Consider the following 19,034-nt stretch of genomic DNA (forward strand, 5'->3'; position numbering starts at 1 on the left):
CCTAACCTGCTACTCCTAACCTCCTAACCCTAACCACCTAACCCTAACCACCTAACCCTAACCACCTAACCCTACCTGGTGCAGGATGGAGTAGGTCAGCAGGCTGTTGGGTCCTGATCCATCCTGGTCCGAGGCCTGGAAGGTGTAGATGGATGCCCCAGGCTCCATGTTCTCAGGTATCACCATGGTAACGGGGTCCTCTGGGAAGCAGGGTGCGTGGTCGTTGCTGTCCTTCACCTCGATGTCCAGCTGCACCAGGTGGCTGCTGGGTAATGTCATGGAGAAGTTGTCCACCTCTATCTGTAGTGTATAGCGGGCAGATCGCTCGTAGTCTAGCTCCCTTGTCAGGTACACGTCACCTGTCTGACGGTCCACCATGAATGTTCCGTCTTGGTCTGACCCGCCCACCACTGTATAGGTCACCTGACCAGCCTCAGGGAGCTCTAAGCTGTCATGTGACTTCACAGAGCCAATCACAGAGCCCGGTTTGGCCTCCTCGACGGAGTTGAAGTATATGGAGAGGGAGTTGGCTTTGGAAGGAGCTCTGCTCGCACTCAGGACCTGTGGACAGAGAGATAGGGAATCGGTAAGCATATTGTATATCCTCAATACACCACTCAGGACCTATAGACAGAGCCATAGGGATATGGTAAGCATATATCATCAATATATTGGTGTTAAAGGTTTGTAGGTAGCTAACTTCATCACTAGGTTCAATAGCGAGAGCCGGCTGGAGGACAAAATTAGTAGCTAGCTAATCAATGTTTTTTATAACTGGGATCTTCAAACTATTTGTTAACCTTTGAGGAACATTTTGAGCAACTATGAAAATCCTGACATTAATGATAATCCATTTAGCAAGATAGCTGAACATCAACCCTCAGCAGACTCACGCTATGTGTCTAATAAAGACCATTATACATGGCTAGCGGCAGTTGAAGCTACATTTTCCAATACAACGCTAAAGAATCCAAATATTCATGGGACGCTGTGAACCTGCAACAGATTTCTACCCACCCACTCTTTTTTCTCACTGTGAATAAAAGAAACGGAACATTTTAAGAGTTTTTTACAAACCCCCACAACAGGCCTGCTAGTGCTAATCACGTTTAATCAGATAGGCATGTCACTGCCAGGAAAAATAATAAGGGATAAAAGTCAACATAATCAAAAAAGGAAATTGTAGTGAGCTTTCAGATCTCACTGCAGTGGGCTGGACTCGGGCGTCTACAGTATTGAGTTTTTACACCTCCCTTGATGACCAATCAGAAGAACATGAAAGACTTCAGCTTTGACACATCGCTCCCTTTGTATGGAAACAGGCACCAGAAGTTACACATATACCACATTGTTCTAATAAGCCTGTTTTTCAGTTCGCTCAAAGCAGGGGATGGAGTCACAGGGTTGAAATATCTGAGAGAGAGAGCGAGAGCGAGAGAGAGAGCGAGAGAGAGAGCGAGAGAGAGCAAGAGAGAGAGCGAGAGAGAGAGAGCGAGAGCGAGAGCGAGAGCGAGAGCGAGAGAGAGAGAGCGAGAGAGAGAGCGAGAGAGAGAGAGCAGAGAGAGAGCGAGAGAGAGAGAGCGAGAGAGAGAGAGCGAGAGAGAGAGAGCGAGAGAGAGAGAGAGAGAGAGAGAGAGAGAGAGAGAGAGAGAGCGAGAGAGAGAGAGCGAGAGAGAGAGAGCAAGAGAGAGAGCAAGAGAGAGAGCGAGAGAGAGAGAACGAGAGAGAGAGCGAGAGCGAGAGAGAGAGCGAGAGAGAGAGCGAGAGAGAGAGCGAGAGAGAACAAATGAATGAAAGTGAGAGAGTTAGACCAGGAGAAATAGAGAGAGAGAGCAAGACAAGGAGAAAGAGAGAGGAAGGAAAATAAAATAGTTTTGTACTCTTATCCATTTTTCTCCTCAACAAATACTTGTTGATGCTTAATTCATAACAACCTATAATACCTTGATAAACCAGAGTTGCACTATACAGCACCACTATGTTGGCAGTCACTAAACAGCCCATGCTCTTTATGAAACATAATATGACAATCTGTTAATTAACTCCACATTAGACGGCAGATTGAAAATCAACAAGCATTAGAATTTGTGAGATCATATCCTGTCCCTACTGCTGTACTTGTCTTGGACGAGGGCTCTGATGGAAACACGTCAACAGACAAGAACAACACAGCCATGTTTAATCCTATTACACACTAATTATTACTCACATTCTTCACGTCAGAAGAACAGGAGAAATGAGGGAAGGAAAAAATAAAAGAAATAAGGAACACCGAGATGCTGTTTTACTGCAGCCATTACAAGACCCTTCTATTTTCCTGGAACCTTAAAGATTCCGGTCCTGTGTTCCAAATGGCAACCTATTCCCTACATAGGGCACCGGTCAAAAGTAGCACTATATAGGGAATAGGGTGTCATTTGGGAGACATCTTGGATTTACAGCTACAGAGTTCCTTCCATTGTGCTGGCCTGGTCGGTCACTATTAAGTTGTATATTAAATATTAATTAAATTAACTTGAATGGTGTATTTTATGTGGGTGCATATCCCAGGCGGTGTCGTATTGAAGTGAGGCTACTGTATTAAAAGTGTTGAAGTCATTCAGTATGGCCTTGATCAGAGGAATCACAGCTGGTGATCATCATGGGCCAGATGGGAGCACTTGATTCATACCTACTGTAGTTTTCCATCTCTTACTCAAAGAGAAATTCCCCCTTTTGAAAAGTCACAGAGGAGGAGGGAGGGAGGGAGGGAGGGAGGGGGAGGAGGGAGGGAGGGAGGGAGGGAGGGAGGGAGGGAGGGAGGGAGGGGGAGGAGGGAGGGAGGGAGGGAGGGAAGAAAGAAAGAAAGAAAAGGAGGGAGGGAAGGTTGTCAGAAATCAGACTGGCACGTCTATTTGGAACGACTTTGCTGTGAGGAGCCAGACTTCTAGAGCCAGACATCTAGAGCAAGCATGACTTAGTACTTCTCCCAATACTTTATTTAAATGTGGGATATTTGATAGATTGGTGTTGGCTATGATCTAGTAGTTTTCTGACCATTAGGATTAGGATACAGCTAGATCTGTGAGAAGAAAGGTGGTAGGGGATAGGAGATAGCAGTCTGAAGTAGGGGTCTCACCTGTATGTGCAGTGTACAGGTAGCGCTGTGAGAGGGAAGGAGTTATGGGCTAGGAGTTAGGGGTTAGGGGTCTCACCTGTATGTGTAGTGTACAGGTAGCGCTGTGAGAGGGAAGGAGTTATGGGCTAGGAGTTAGGGGTTAGGGGTCTCACCTGTATGTGTAGTGTACAGGTAGCGCTGTGAGAGGGAAGGAGTTATGGGCTAGGAGTTAGGGGTTAGGGGTCTCACCTGTATGTGTAGTGTACAGGTAGCGCTGTGAGAGGGAAGGAGTTATGGGCTAGGAGTTAGGGGTTAGGGGTCTCACCTGTATGTGTAGTGTACAGGTAGCGCTGTGAGAGGGAAGGAGTTATGGGCTAGGAGTTAGGGGTTAGGGGTCTCACCTGTATGTGTAGTGTACAGGTAGCGCTGTGAGAGGGAAGGAGTTATGGGCTAGGAGTTAGGGGTTAGGGGTCTCACCTGTATGTGTAGTGTACAGGTAGCGCTGTGAGAGGGAAGGAGTTATGGGCTAGGAGTTAGGGGTTAGGGGTCTCACCTGTATGTGTAGTGTACAGGTAGCGCTGTGAGAGGGAAGGAGTTATGGGCTAGGAGTTAGGGGTTAGGGGTCTCACCTGTATGTGTAGTGTACAGGTAGCGCTGTGAGAGGGAAGGAGTTATGGGCTAGGAGTTAGGGGTTAGGGGTCTCACCTGTATGTGTAGTGTACAGGTAGCGCTGTGAGAGGGAAGGAGTTATGGGCTAGGAGTTAGGGGTTAGGGGTCTCACCTGTATGTGTAGTGTACAGGTAGCGCTGAGAGGGAAGGAGTTATGGGCTAGGAGTTAGGGGTTAGGGGTCTCACCTGTATGTGTAGTGTACAGGTAGCGCTGAGAGGGAAGGAGTTATGGGCTAGGAGTTAGGGGTTAGGGGTCTCACCTGTATGTGTAGTGTACAGGTAGCGCTGTGAGAGGGAAGGAGTTATGGGCTAGGAGTTAGGGGTTAGGGGTCTCACCTGTATGTGTAGTGTACAGGTAGCGCTGTGAGAGGGAAGGAGTTATGGGCTAGGAGTTAGGGGTTAGGGGTCTCACCTGTATGTGTAGTGTACAGGTAGCGCTGTGAGAGGGAAGGAGTTATGGGCTAGGAGTTAGGAGTTAGGGGTCTCACCTGTATGTGTAGTGTACAGGTAGCGCTGTGAGAGGGAAGGAGTTATGGGCTAGGAGTTAGGGGTTAGGGGTCTCACCTGTATGTGTAGTGTACAGGTAGCGCTGAGAGGGAAGGAGTTATGGGCTAGGAGTTAGGGGTTAGGGGTCTCACCTGTATGTGTAGTGTACAGGTAGCGCTGTGAGAGGGAAGGAGTTATGGGCTAGGAGTTAGGGGTTAGGGGTCTCACCTGTATGTGTAGTGTACAGGTAGCGCTGTGAGATGGAAGGAGTTATGGGCTAGGAGTTAGGGGTTAGGGGTCTCACCTGTATGTGTAGTGTACAGGTAGCGCTGTGAGAGGGAAGGAGTTATGGGCTAGGAGTTAGGGGTTAGGGGTCTCACCTGTATGTGTAGTGTACAGGTAGCGCTGTGAGAGGGAAGGAGTTATGGGCTAGGAGTTAGGGGTTAGGGGTCTCACCTGTATGTGTAGTGTACAGGTAGCGCTGTGAGAGGGAAGGAGTTATGGGCTAGGAGTTAGGGGTTAGGGGTCTCACCTGTATGTGTAGTGTACAGGTAGCGCTGTGAGAGGGAAGGAGTTATGGGCTAGGAGTTAGGGGTTAGGGGGCTCACCTGTATGTGTAGTGTACAGGTAGCGCTGTGAGAGGGAAGGAGTTATGGGCTAGGAGTTAGGGGTTAGGGGTCTCACCTGTATGTGTAGTGTACAGGTAGCGCTGTGAGAGGGAAGGAGTTATGGGCTAGGAGTTAGGGGTTAGGGGTCTCACCTGTATGTGTAGTGTACAGGTAGTGCTGTGAGATGGCTGGCCTCGGTCAGTGGCGGTCACAGTGAAGCTGTACTCAGCTCTGTCAGAGTGACTCAGAGGAGAGGAGGAACGCAGTTCACCTGTAGTAGGGTTCAGAGAGAAACGCTCTGCTCTGGGACCTGTAGAGGAGGGAGGGATGAGAAAAAGAGAGAGAAAGAAAAAGAGATACCGAGAGAGAGAGATACAGAGTGAGTGAGTCCAGCTATAAATTGTTACACAGAGTTGTTTTTGGAAACAATGCCAGAAGAAAACAATGCATTCCTCACATAATCACTCAACGGCAGAAAACAGCAAATTACTCTTCAATCATTAACTTACGCAAAATCCCTCCCTTCCTCTCTCCCTCTCTCTCTTCCTTCTTCCATCCCTCTCTCACCTGACATGAAGTAGTACACAGTGCCGTTCTCTCCCTCATCAGGGTCCTTGGCCTGTACTTTCCCCAGCAGTAGACCTGATGCCTGGCCCTCCATCACCTACGGAAGGAAATCACAAGGTAAAACGGTCACTTGTTTTCTTCTCAACCACTAACATATCATGTGAGACCCCATGCCCTAAGGGCCCTGGTCAAAAGTAGCATTCAATATAGGGAATAGGCTGCCATTTGGGACGCAGCCTCAGTATTACCTGCATGGTCAGTCCTCTGCCAGGCTGGCTGTGTCTGAAGGAGGGAGTGTTGTCGTTCTCATCCAGGACGGTGATGAAGGCTGTCCCTGTAGCGCTGCGTGGGGGAGTACCTCCATCCTGAACCACCAACAACACCTGGTAACTACTCTGCTGCTCCCTGTCCAAACCTACACGGGTACTGATCTCAGCTGAGGGAGAGCGGGAGAGGACACAGGGAGAGAGAGAGAGTGAGAGAAATGGGAGGGAGAGAAGAAATTATGAGAAATTAAAGGAAGAGCATGTCGTCTTTGATCACCCACACACACACACACACACACACACACACACACACACACACACACACACACACACACAGGCATGGCAGGAACCTGAACAGCTGCAGTGAAGGTTAGAGTTATCTCGCGAGCGGCTACACACAATCTCAAAGCAGGCCAATTAGGGCCCACCAGGAGCCTCAACACTGCAGCTAACCTGATTTATTTTCACAGAGAACAGACAGCACAGGGATCTGCAGTAGGAGAATGAGTGAGGATGAATGGTCATGTAAATTGTGGTGTTGTGTGTCTATTCTGAGTGCCACATCTGAAGTTCCTGTGGTAAATATACTGCTCAAAAAAATAAAGGGAACACTTAAACAACACAATGTAACTCCAAGTCAATCACACTTCTGTGAAATCAAACTGTCCACTTAGGAAGCAACACTGATTGACAATACATTTCACATGCTGTTGTGCAAATGGAATAGACAACAGGTGGAAATTATAGGCAATTAGCAAGACACTCCCAATAAAGGAGTGATTCTGCAGGTGGTAACCGCAGACCACTTCTCAGTTCCTATGCTTCCTGGCTGATGTTTTGGTCACTTTTGAATGCTGGCGGTGCTTACACTCTAGTGGTAGCATGAGACAGAGTCTACAACCCACACAAGTGGCTCAGGTAGTGCAGCTCATCCAGGATGGCACATCAATGCGAGCTGTGGCAAGAAGGTTTGCTGTGTCTGTCAGCGTAGTGTCCAGAGCATGGAGGCGCTACCAGGAGACAGGCCAGTACATCAGGAGACATGGAGGAGGCCGTAGGAGGGCAACAACCCAGCAGCAGGACCGCTACCTCCGCCTTTGTGCAAGGAGGAGCAGGAGGAGCACTGCCAGAGCCCTGCAAAATGACCTCCAGCAGGCCACAAATGTGCATGTGTCTGCTCAAACGGTCAGAAACAGACTCCATGAGGGTGGTATGAGGGCCCGACATCCACAGGTGGGGGTTGTGCTTACTGCCCAACACCGTGCAGGACGTTTGGCATTTGCCAGAGAACACCAAGATAGGCAAATTCGCCACTGGCGCCCTGTGCTCTTCACAGATGAAAGCAGGTTCACACTGAGCACATGTGACAGACGTGACAGTCTGGAGACGCCGTGGAGAACGTTCTGCTGCCTGCAACATCCTCCAGCATGACCGGTACGGCGGTGGGTCAGTCATGGTGTGGGGTGGCATTTCTTTGGGGGGCCGCACAGCCCTCCATGTGCTCGCCAGAGGTAGCCTGACTGCCATTAGGTACCGAGATGAGATCCTCAGACCCCTTGTGAGACCATATGCTGGTGCGGTTGGCCCTGGGTTCCTCCTAATGCAAGACAATGCTAGACCTCATGTGGCTGGAGTGTGTCAGCAGTTCCTGCAAGAGGAAGGCATTGATGCTATGGACTGGCCCGCCCGTTCCCCAGACCTGAATCCAATTGAGCACATCTGGGACATCATGTCTCGCTCCATCCACCAACACCACGTTGCACCACAGACTGTCCAGGAGTTGGCGGATGCTTTAGTCCAGGTCTGGGAGGAGATCCCTCAGGAGACCACCCGCCACCTCATCAGGAGCATGCCCAGGCGTTGTAGGGAGGTCATACAGGCACGTGGAGGCCACACACACTACTGAGCCTCATTTTGACTTGTTTTAAGGACATTACATCAAAGTTGGATCAGCCTGTAGTGTGGTTTTCCACTTTAATTTTGAGTGTGACTCCAAATCCAGACCTCCATGGGTTGATAAATTGGATTTCCATTGATTATTTTTGTGTGATTTTGTTGTCAGCACATTCAACTATGTACACAGGTGGTTGGTGGCACCTTAATTGTTGGAGGACGGGCTCGTGGTAATGGCTGGAGCAGAATTGGTGGAATGGTATCCATTTACAGCCTCCACTGGTGTACAATACATTAGGAACACCTGCTCTTTCCATTAAATAGACTGACCAAGTGAATCCAGGTGAAAGCTATGATCTCTTATTGATGTCAATTGTTAAATCCACTTCAATCAGTGTAGATGAAGAGGATGAGACAGGTTAAAGATGGATTGTTAAGCCTTGAGACAATTGAGACATGGATTGTGTTTGTGTGCCATTCAGAGGGTGAATGGGCAAGACAAAATGCCTTTGAATGGGATATGGTAGAAGGTGCCAGGCACACCGGTTTGTGTAATGAACTGCAACGCCGCTGAGTTTTTCATGCTCAACAGTTTCCCGTGTGTATCAAGAATGGTCCACCTCCCAAAGGACATCAAGCCAACTTGACAACTGTGGGAAGCATTGGAGTCAACATGGGCCAGCATCCCTGTGGAACACTTTCGACACCTTGTAGAGTTCATGCCCCGACAAATTGAGCCTGTTCTGATGGCAAAAGGGGTGGGGTGGGGTGGGGTGGGTGTAACTCAATATTAGGAAGGTGTTCTTAATGTTTTGTACACTCAGTGTATCTTTTTTTGTTCCATTCATTAACCAGTCTTTGAACTACCTGTGTGTGAGTTGATCTGGAAGTTTCTGTCTGGGTGTAGGAGTCTGTAACTGAGCCTGCCGTTGAGCCCTGAGTCGCGGTCCATAGCCGAAACCCGTCCAAACCCTGACCCCGCCGGAAGGTTCTCTCTCACGGCCAGGAAAGCCCTCTCCTGGGTCAAACGGGGTGAGTTGTCATTTTCATCGGTCACCGACACCCTCACCGTGGCACTGCCCGTCTTCTTCAGCTGCCCGTGGCCCGCCGTGGCCAGAACCATCAACATGTACATGTCCTTCACCTGGGCAAAGATCATGGACACACTTTTAAAGGACAGTACACTTTAAATGAAAGTTTGTCAGATGTTTTCAGGCCTCTAAAGAAGTCTAATAACAAGATGAATAAGACCTACATGATCGATATCAATCAAAGTGGCTCAGAAGCATTCAGTGTGCGGGTCTGGACAAGTTTCTATATCTTCCTGTCACATGTCCCTCACCTCTCTGTCCAGGGCGCTCTTCACAAACAGCCAGCCGCTGTCTGCTGCGATGCCAAACCCTGCTGCGTCTCCGTCAGGTCTCAGGTAGTACGCCAGTGGAGAGGAGGAGCCTAAACCCGTGGTGTCCAGGCTCAGAGCTCGCACCTGTAGATGGATGAATTAAGTCATTCATCAGAAATACATACACAGCCAAAACATTACAGAAGTGACAGTTCTGTTAGATATGTGAGATATTATGTCTATTGTTATATACAGAAAAATGTGTCCAAGACAATGTTGCCCTTTCAGCCTGTGGATGAACAGTATACATTATGTGCAACAGATATTGGGCCAGTTTCCCGGATACAGATGAAGCCTATTTTGGACAACAAAAATCGCTTTCAATGAAAATTCAAATTGTTTTTATTCCAGGGTAGGATTACTATAGTCTCGGTCTGGGAAACCTGCCCTCAATATAATGTTCTTATATACAGCAGAATTGTATCCAAGACTATTTTCCCCTTGAGGACAATAAAGGGTTCCACTTTATTTGGATAGTCCCATGTAGATGATCTGCAGATACTCAAACTATCAACAACCGATCAACTACAACTCTGTTGATACATAACAGCTTGCTGATGTTACGTTTAGGGATAGTTAGAAGACATTTTTGTTGGCTGTTAGTTGAACAATCTATGGGACATACCTGTAGGAAGCGTGTGCTGAGCGGCGTGTTCTCCCTCAGCTCCACGCGGTAGGTCAGGGTGTCGAACACGGGACCGTGGTCGTTCTCCGCCTGGACGTGCACCACAAGCATCATGGTAGAGCTTAGCTGCGGCGCGCCGCCATCTTTAGCTGTCACCGTCAGGTCGTAACGCGGCGTTACGTCGTACGACAGCCCGCCAACCAGCCGGATCTCCCCTGTGCTGCGCTCCATGGAAAAGGTTCTTTGACCTCCGCTTGAGGTCGTGGTGGAGGAAAGATCAAAGGTCATCTGGCTGTTGAAGCCGGAGTCCCGGTCTTTGGCCTGGACTCGGTAGACCACGGTCCCCATCTCTGTGTGCTCCGGGAGGAGGAGAGACTCAGAAGACGAGGGCATGAAGACAGGAGCGTTGTCGTTGATGTCCTGGATGGTGATGTGGACGTGGGTCTGACCGAAGGCAGGGGGGCTGCCGCTACGAGCTTGGAGCTCCAGGGTTAGAGAGGGCTGGGCCTCGTGGTCCAGGGGAAGGCTGGTCCGCAGGGCACCACTCTCTGGGTCCACAGTGAAGTAGCCAGCAGGGTCTCCAGAGGAGATGGTGTACAGGATGTCCCTACTGGGGCCGCCTGGGAACAGACAGGGGAAGTTGAATGTTTTATTAACCCTTATGTACGGGATACACATGGTATACACCATCCAATGAAATGCTTACTTGCATCTTCCGTCTCAACAATGCTCAACAATGCAACAACAATAAGAGATACTAAAAGATAACAATATGAACATAAAGTAAATGGATCAGTAGAATAGAATACATATCTTAGCATAAGTATAATACAGGAAGGCACAATTTATAGTCCAATATTTCACGTGTATTGGGGAAGGGCGGCAAGTGTTTAAACTGTGCAGTATTTATCAATCATAATAATAGTCTGGTAACAGCAATTGTGTGTGTGTGTGTGTGTGTGTGTGTGTGTGTGTGTGTGTGTGTGTGTGTGTGTGTGTGTGTGTGTGTGTGTGTGTGGGTGAGTGAGTGCATGTTTGTGAATACAGATGCAATTGTGTGTGTGAGTTTATTTTATTTGTATCTTTTGAAGTGAGATGACAAGATCCAGAGCCAGTCCAGACGAGGAGACCAGAATCAGACCAGACGAGGAGACCAGAACCAGACCAGACGAGGTGAACAGAACCAGACCAGACGAGGTGACCAGAACCAGTCCAGACGAGGAGAATAGAACCAGACCAGAAGAGGAGACCAGAACCAGTCCAGACGAGGTGACCAGAACCAGTCTAGACGAGGAGAATAGAACCAGACCAGAAGAGGAGACCAAAACCAGTCCAGACGAGGAGACCAGAACTAGACCAGACGAGGAGACCAGAGCCAGTCCAGACGAGGAGACCAGAACCAGTACAGACAAGGAGACCAGAACCAGACCAGACGAGGAGAACAGAACCAGACCAGACGAGGAGACCAGAGCCAGTCCAGACGAGGAGACCAGAGCCAGTCCAGACGAGGAGACCAGAGCAAGACCAGATGAGGAGACCAGAACCAGACGATGAGACCAGAACCAGACCAGACAAGGAGACCAGAACCAGACCAGATGAGGAGAACAGAACCAGACCAGACGAGGAGACCAGAACCAGACCAGATGAGGAGACCAGAACCAGACCAGACGAGGAGACCAGAACCAGACCAGACGAGGAGACCAGAACCAGACCAGACGAGGAGACCAGAGCCAGACCAGACCAGATGAGGAGACCAGAACCAGTCCAGACAAGGAGACCAGAACCAGACCAGACGAGGAGAACAGAACCAGACCAGACGAGGAGACCAAAACCAGACCAAACGAGGAGACCAGAACCAGACCAGACGAGGAGACCAGAACCAGACCAGACGAGGAGACCAGAGCCAGACCAGACGAGGAGACCAGAGCCAGACCAGACCAGATCAGGAGACCAGAACCAGACCAGACGAGGAGACCAGAACCAGACCAGACGAGGAGACCAGAGCCAGACCAGACCAGATGAGGAGACCAGAACCAGACCAGACGTGGAGACCAGAACCAGACCAGACGAGGAGACCAAAACCAGACCAGACGAGGAGACCAGAACCAGACCAGACGAGGAGACCAGAACCAGTACAGATGAGGAGACCAGAGCCAGACCAGACCAGACCAGACGAGGAGACCAGAACCAGACCAGACGAGGAGACCAGAACCAGTCCAGACGAGGAGACCAGAACCAGACCAGACGAGGAGACCAGAGCCAGACCAGACGAGGAGACCAGATCCAGACCAGACGAGGAGACCAGAACCAGACCAGACGAGGAGACCAGAACCAGTACAGATGAGGAGACCAAAACCAGACCAGATGAGGAGACCAGAACCAGACCAGAGGAGGAGACCAGAACCAGACCAGGCAGAGAGCCCTTCAGTTACAATATACTCCCCCTCAGTCATTTGTCAAGTATTTTACACTATGACAGAGTCCTGAATATCCAAAGTAATGATTATAAAAACAATGTGCTGGGATGGAATGTGTGATTAATGTGATTTCTGAACGAGGTGTGTACAGTGGCTCACTGCCTATTTGAACAATTGGTACAGGGAGGACAGAGGGAGCACAGAACGCCCCAGTGAGTCCTTTCAGCACATGCTGCCCACACACACACACACACACACACACACATACACACACACACGCATACTTTCAAACAGGTGTTAGCTGTCCTTAACCAATCAGAAGTTCCAATTCCAAGTCACACCCACCGTTCTTAATGATGGCCTGTACGATGCCAACCTCAGTCCCTCGCAGTACGTTTTCAGACACAGTGAAGCTGTACTGACTGTGTTCGAACACAGGGGGCGCCACCAGGCCTGCCACCACACTGATGTTGACCCGGGCGTTGACCAGTGCTGCCAAACCCCCTCCGTCCTGGGCTGAAACCACCATGGGGATCACAGTGTTGGCCTTGCCATGCAGCGACCGGGACAGGGAGATCACACCTGGTGGAGAAAGGACACAAAACACAGTGGTCGAGGTCAGACACAGCTCAAAATACACACACAGAGACATGAGGATGGACGCACACACACAAACATACACGCTTTATTTAGTTCCAGCAAAATTCAATTTCAGCGCGCTGGCATCTGGCATCTGTAAGATCCATTAAGCACATTGTGGAAAATACAAGAATGCCTTTTTCCTCGATACACCTGTAGCTACATAAGAAGTTAATACAGTACCAACCTGTGTCTTTGTTGTTAAAGCTGTACCACATGTAAAAACACCAACCTGTGTCTTTTTGTTCATAGTTAAAGCTGTACCACATGTAAAAACACCAACCTGTGTCTTTTTGTTAAAGCTGTACTACATGTAAAAACACCAACCTGTGTCTTTGTTGTTAAAGCTATACCACATGTAAAAACACCAACCTGTGTCTTATTGTTCATTAAAAAGCTGTATTACAGTAAAAGTACCAACCTGTGTCTTTGTTGTTAAATCTGTATTACAGTAAAAGTACCAACCTGTGTCTTTGTTGTTAAATCTGTATTACAGTAAAAGTACCAACCTGTGTCTTTGTTGTTAAATCTGTATTACAGTAAAAGTACCAACCTGTGTCTTTGTTGTTAAATCTGTATTACAGTAAAAATACCAACCTGTGTCTTTGTTGTTAAATCTGTACTACATGTAAAAACACCATCTTTGTCTTTTTGTTCATAGTTAAAGCTGTACCACATGTAAAAACACCAACCTGTGTCTTTGTTGTTAAAGCTGTACTACATGTAAAAACACCAACCTGTGTCTTTGTTGTTAGATCTGTACCACATGTAAAAACACCATGTTTGTCTTTTTGTTCATAGTTAAAGCTGTACCACATGTAAAAACACCAACCTGTGTCTTTGTTGCTAAATCTGTACCACATGTAAAAACACCAACCTGTGTCTTTGTTGTTAAATCTGTACCACATGTAAAAACACCATCCTGTGTCTTTTTGTTCATAGTTAAAGCTGTACTACATGTAAAAGTACCAACATGTGTCTTTATTGTTAAATCTGTATTACAGTAAAAGTACCAACCTGTGTCTTTGTTGTTAAATCTGGATTACAGTAAAAGTACCAACATGTGTCTTTATTGTTAAATCTGTATTACAGTAAAAGTACCAACCTGTGTCTTTATTGTTAAATCTGTATTACAGTAAAAATACCAACCTGTGTCTTTGTTGTTAAATCTGTATTACAGTAAGTATACCAACCTGTGTCTTTATTGTTAAATCTGGATTACAGTAAAAGTACCAACCTGTGTCTTTATTGTTAAATCTGGATTACAGTAAAAGTACCAACCTGTGTCTTTGTTGAGGGTGAAGAAGGGGGAGTTGCCCCTGGGGACGGTTCGGTACGTGACCCTCCCGTTCTCCCCAGTGTCGGGGTCAAGGGCCGTAACCTTGACAACAGAGGTGCCAGGTGCACTCTGGGAGCTAAGGCTGACGGCGTAGCTCACAGGGTAGAAGACTGGTCTGTTGTCATTGATGTCCAGCAGGTCCACCCTGACGTAGGCCACAGAGTTCAGACCGCCCTGCAGAGGAACAGAAAGGAAAATCAAACAATAAATCAAAAAGACAACGCTCATTGGAATGTGTTAGATGTGTCAGTGACATTCTGTGTTGGTTTGTTGGAGATTTATGTGAAACCAATAATAAAACAATGGACAAATCCAGAATTTTCTGGGACAATCACCACATGAAGTGTCCTGGGGTAGGAATGTTTTTTATTTCAACATGCTTCAGTTAAGCTGAGCACCTTTCCCCCTTTATATTAAAGCCCAGCTGTAGTGAGTTATGTGTTGGGTATGCACCTCTTCTAAGGACAAAAAGCTCTCTGTTCTACTAGACTTCACATGCTGTTGTATATCACCAGGACAAAGTGGTAAAAAAATACATTTGAGCACATTAATGGAGAGAGGTAAAATCAGCAGGAATCCTGGTAAAAACGTCTGACTCTGAAATCTAGTCCTGGCAGGTTGGTGGAGGGATACGGATTGATAGCTTCCCCAGGGAAACAGCAATCTGTCAGGATCTGTGTGGGGTGAGAGGGCTCGCTACTGCCACAGAGCAGAGAGCTCTGTTTCCCTGGCGGCTCATTCTGAACAGAATACAGAGCAGGCTTTTCATTTGGCCGGACTGGTGAGAGGGTGGAGGGTGGAGGAGGGAGGAGGGTTGGAGGGGGAGCAGAGGTCCAACTTATTCAATATTACTGCTATCTGCCTCTGACTGTATGTCTGTATGTCTGCATGTCTGTCTGTGTCCGTCTGACTGACTGACTGTCTGCCTGCCTGCGTTTCTGTCTGTCTGTGTGCCTGTCTATCTGACTGTCTGTCTGCCAGTCTGCTTGACGGTGTAGACATTTCTCTCTCTCTCTCTCTCTCTATCACTCTCTCTTCTCTATCTGATTGTTTTACTCATTCACAGCACAGGCCTGCCAGGGAGACTCATTCACAGCACAGTCCTGCCAGGGAGACTCATTCACAGCACAGCCCTGCCAGGGAGACTCATTCACAGCACAGGCCTGCCAGGGAGGCTCATTCACAGCACAGTCCTGCCAGGGTGACTCATTCACAGCACAGTCCTGCCAGGGAGGCTCATTCACAGCACAGCCCTGCCAGGGAGGCTCATTCACAGCACAGTCCTGCCAGGGAGGCTCATTCACAGCACAGTCCTGCCAGGGAGACTCATTCACAGCACAGTCCTGCCAGGGAGACTCATTCACAGCACAGCCCTGCCAGGGAGACTCATTCACAGCACAGTCCTGCCAGGGAGACTCATTCACAGCACAGTCCTGCCAGGGAGACTCATTCACAGCACAGGCCTGCCAGGGAGGCTCATTCACAGCACAGTCCTGCCAGGGAGGCTCATTCACAGCACAGGCCTGCCAGGGAGACTCATTCACAGCACAGGCCTGCCAGGGAGACTCATTCACAGCACAGTCCTGCCAGGGAGGCTCATTCACAGCACAGTCCTGCCAGGGAGGCTCATTCACAGCACAGTCCTGCCAGGGCGACTCATTCACAGCACAGTCCTGCCAGGGAGACTCATTCACAGCACAGTCCTGCCAGGGAGACTCATTCACAGCACAGGCCTGCCAGGGAGGCTCATTCACAGCACAGTCCTGCAAGGGAGGCTCATTCACAGCACAGTCCTGCCAGGGAGGCTCATTCACAGCACAGCCCTGCCAGGGAGACTCATTCACAGCACAGTCCTGCCAGGGAGGCTCATTCAGACTCTTTTATTTGGCTGCACTAATGACAGATTTGCTGCTCTGCTGTGTTCTGCTCTGCCTGGCTGGGGAGCTGCTCCCCTCTCTACTAGCTATCCTGGCTCTGGCTCTATAGCTGCGTCTAATAGCCAGGGTTCTGCTAGCTATTTGTCTGCTGTGAACCATGCTGTGAAATGTCGGTTAAAAAGATTCATTCAATTGTTGGAAGCATCAATATTACCAGTGTGCTGGAGTTTTTCTTCTTTTAACTCTGCTGTGATAAACACTGGGAAAAACACTGCTTTAAGAGATCAGTGTCAGGGGTTTCATGTACTCAAAGGGAGATATTATACTGCCACTCTATTCCCATAGGGCTCTGGTGAAAAGGAATGGACTATATCGGGAATGCAGACATTGAATGAGGATGGAGAGATAGCCAAGAAGTGGGTCTATAGAGAGAAGAGGGTGGAGAGATAGCCAAGAAGTGGGTCTATAGAGAGAAGAGGGTGGAGAGATAGCCAAGAAGTGAATCTATAGAGAGAAGAGGGTGGAGAGACAGCCAAGAAGTGGGTCTAGAGAGAGAAGAGGATGGAGAGATAGCCAAGAAGTTGGTCTATTGAGAGAAGAGGGTGGAGAGATAGCCAAGAAGTGGGTCTAGAGAGAGAAGAGGGTGGAGAGATAGCCAAGAAGTGGGTCTAGAGAAAGAAGAGGGTAGAGAGATAGCCAAGAAGTGGATCTAGAGAGAGAAGAGGGTGGAGAGATAGCCAAGAAGTGGGTCTAGAGAGAGAAGAGGGTGGAGAGATAGCCAAGAAGTGGGTCTAGAGAGAGAAGAGGGTGGAGAGATAGCCAAGAAGTGGGTCTATAGAGAGAAGAGGGTGGAGAGATAGCCAAGAAGTGGGTCTATAGAGAGAAGAGGGTGGAGAGATAGCCAAGAAGTGGGTCTAGAGAGAGAAGAGGATGGAGAGATAGCCAAGAAGTTGGTCTATTGAGAGAAGAGGGTGGAGAGATAGCCAAGAAGTGGGTCTAGAGAGAGAAGAGGGTGGAGAGACAGCCAAGAAGTGGGTCTAGAGAGAGAAGAGGGTGGAGAGATAGCCAAGAAGTGGATCTAGAGAGAGAAGAGGGTGGAGAGATAGCCAAGAAGTGGGTCTAGAGAAAGAAGAGGGTAGAGAGATAGCCAAGAAGTGGATCTAGAGAGAGAAGAGGGTGGAGAGACAGCCAAGAAGTGGGTCTAGAGAGAGAAGAGGGTGGAGAGATAGCCAAGAAGTGGGTCTAGAGAAAGAAGAGGGTAGAGAGATAGCCAAGAAGTGGATCTAGAGAGAGAAGAGGGTGGAGAGATAGCCAAGAAGTGGGTCTAGAGAGAGAAGAGGGTGGAGAGACAGCCAAGAAGTGGGTCTAGAAAGAGAAGAGGGTGGAGAGACAGCCAAGAAGTGGGTCTAGAAAGAGAAGAGGGTGGAGAGATAGCCAAGAAGTGGGTCTAGAGAGAGAAGAGGGTGGAGAGATAGTCAAGAAGTGGGTCTAGAAAGAGAAGAGGGTGGAGAGACAGCCAAGAAGTGGGTCTAGAGAGAGAAGAGGGTGGAGAGATAGCCAAGAAGTGGGTCTAGAGAGAGAAGAGGGTGGAGAGATAGCCAAGAAGTGGGTCTAGAGAGAGAAGAGGGTGGAGAGATAGTCAAGAAGTGGGTCTAGAAAGAGAAGAGGGTGGAGAGATGTGGAGGAGAGGAGAAGAATGAACTCACCCCGTCCACTGCTGGACTTGTTCCAGAGAGGTTGAGGAAGGTGGAGCGAGAGATGGTTAGTGGAGAGTAAATGGAAGGAAGAGTGCAGAGGGAAGGTGAGATTAGGAGGGTGGAGAGATACAGTAGGAGATGTGTGGAGACTCACCCCGTCCACAGCGGTGATGGTAAAGTCGTAGCTGGTTGGTCCCTGGTCCCTGTCCAGAGCCACGTTGGTACAGATCTGTCCTGTCTCCTTCCCTACAGAGAACTGGGAGGGGACAGCACTGTTGATGCCTGACCCCAGAGAGTAGCTGATGGAGCCGAAGGAGCCACCGTCCGCGTCTGTCGCTGTCACCTTGCGAGAGGGAGATAAAAGAAGAGGATGTATGGGTTAGACAGTTTGTCTTAAGGGGATCTTTCACTGTTACGCCTACGAACACACAAGAATCTTAGGAGCTGGACAAGATAAGGAATATTCACTAACTCTGGGAGGACATTGAATGTTGACTTCAAAAAATACTATTATTCCACTACCATAAATGACTTTTGGACAGCTGAAGCAAGCACACAATTTGACTTCTGGAAAATTACCATTCTAGTTAGACCAATGTATTTTAGCATGTACCCTGTATGATCATTTTGGATAGTAACACTTGTTTGTACGAGAACCCACACAGGACAGTACAGGACAGTACATAGCAGGACAGTACAGGACAGTACAGGACAGTATAGTACAGGACAGCACATTACAGTACAGGATAGTACAGTTCAGTACAGTACAGGACACTACAATACAGGACATTAACAGTAACAGTAACAGTACAGTACAGGACAGTAACAGTACAGGACAGTACAGGACAGGACATTAACAGTACAGTACAGTAACAGTACAGGACAGTAACAGTACAGAACATTAACAGTAACAGTACAGTACAGTAACAGTACAGGACAGGACAGGACAGTAACAGTACAGTAACAATACAGTACAGTACAGTAACAGTACAGAACATTAACAGTACAGTACAGTACAGGACAGTACAGGACAGTAACAGTAACAGTACAGTACAGGACAGTAACAGTAACAGTACAGGACAGTAACAGTACGGGACAGTAACAGTACAGAACATTAACAGTAGCAGTAAAGTACAGTAACAGTAACAATACAGTACAGGACAGTAACAATACAATACAGTAACAGTACAGAACATTAACAGTACAGTACAGTACAGTAACAATAACACTACAGTACAGGACAGTAACAGTACAGGTCAGTAACAGTACAGAACATTAACAGTACAGAACATTAACAGTACAATACAGTACAGTACATTAACAGTACAGTACAGTACAGTATAGTAACAGTAACAGTAACAGTACAGGACAGTACAGTAATAGTAACAATACAGTACAGGACAATAACAGTACAGGAAAGTAACAGTACAGAACATTAACAGTACAGTACAG

General features: G+C 48.2%; 1 protein-coding gene across 1 annotated transcript in view; it reads right to left on the reverse strand.

Annotated features, from left to right (window-relative positions):
- The window catches only part of LOC115206259 (protocadherin-16-like), a 184,169-nt gene that overhangs the window by 23,634 nt on the left and 141,501 nt on the right, over nucleotides 1–19,034 (reverse strand). The window contains exons 3-12 of the mRNA XM_029773011.1: nucleotides 17,737–17,925; nucleotides 13,951–14,182; nucleotides 12,376–12,612; nucleotides 9,614–10,233; nucleotides 8,929–9,072; nucleotides 8,454–8,730; nucleotides 5,676–5,863; nucleotides 5,428–5,524; nucleotides 5,013–5,170; nucleotides 76–561 (exon numbers count right to left, since the gene is read on the reverse strand). Coding sequence (XP_029628871.1) covers nucleotides 76–561; nucleotides 5,013–5,170; nucleotides 5,428–5,524; nucleotides 5,676–5,863; nucleotides 8,454–8,730; nucleotides 8,929–9,072; nucleotides 9,614–10,233; nucleotides 12,376–12,612; nucleotides 13,951–14,182; nucleotides 17,737–17,925 — 2,628 coding nt within the window. The remainder of the gene's footprint in view (nucleotides 1–75; nucleotides 562–5,012; nucleotides 5,171–5,427; nucleotides 5,525–5,675; nucleotides 5,864–8,453; nucleotides 8,731–8,928; nucleotides 9,073–9,613; nucleotides 10,234–12,375; nucleotides 12,613–13,950; nucleotides 14,183–17,736; nucleotides 17,926–19,034) is intronic.

The sequence above is a fragment of the Salmo trutta genome, chromosome 13, assembly GCF_901001165.1.
Source record: "Salmo trutta chromosome 13, fSalTru1.1, whole genome shotgun sequence".
In the NCBI taxonomy this organism is placed as follows: Eukaryota; Metazoa; Chordata; class Actinopteri; order Salmoniformes; family Salmonidae; genus Salmo; species Salmo trutta.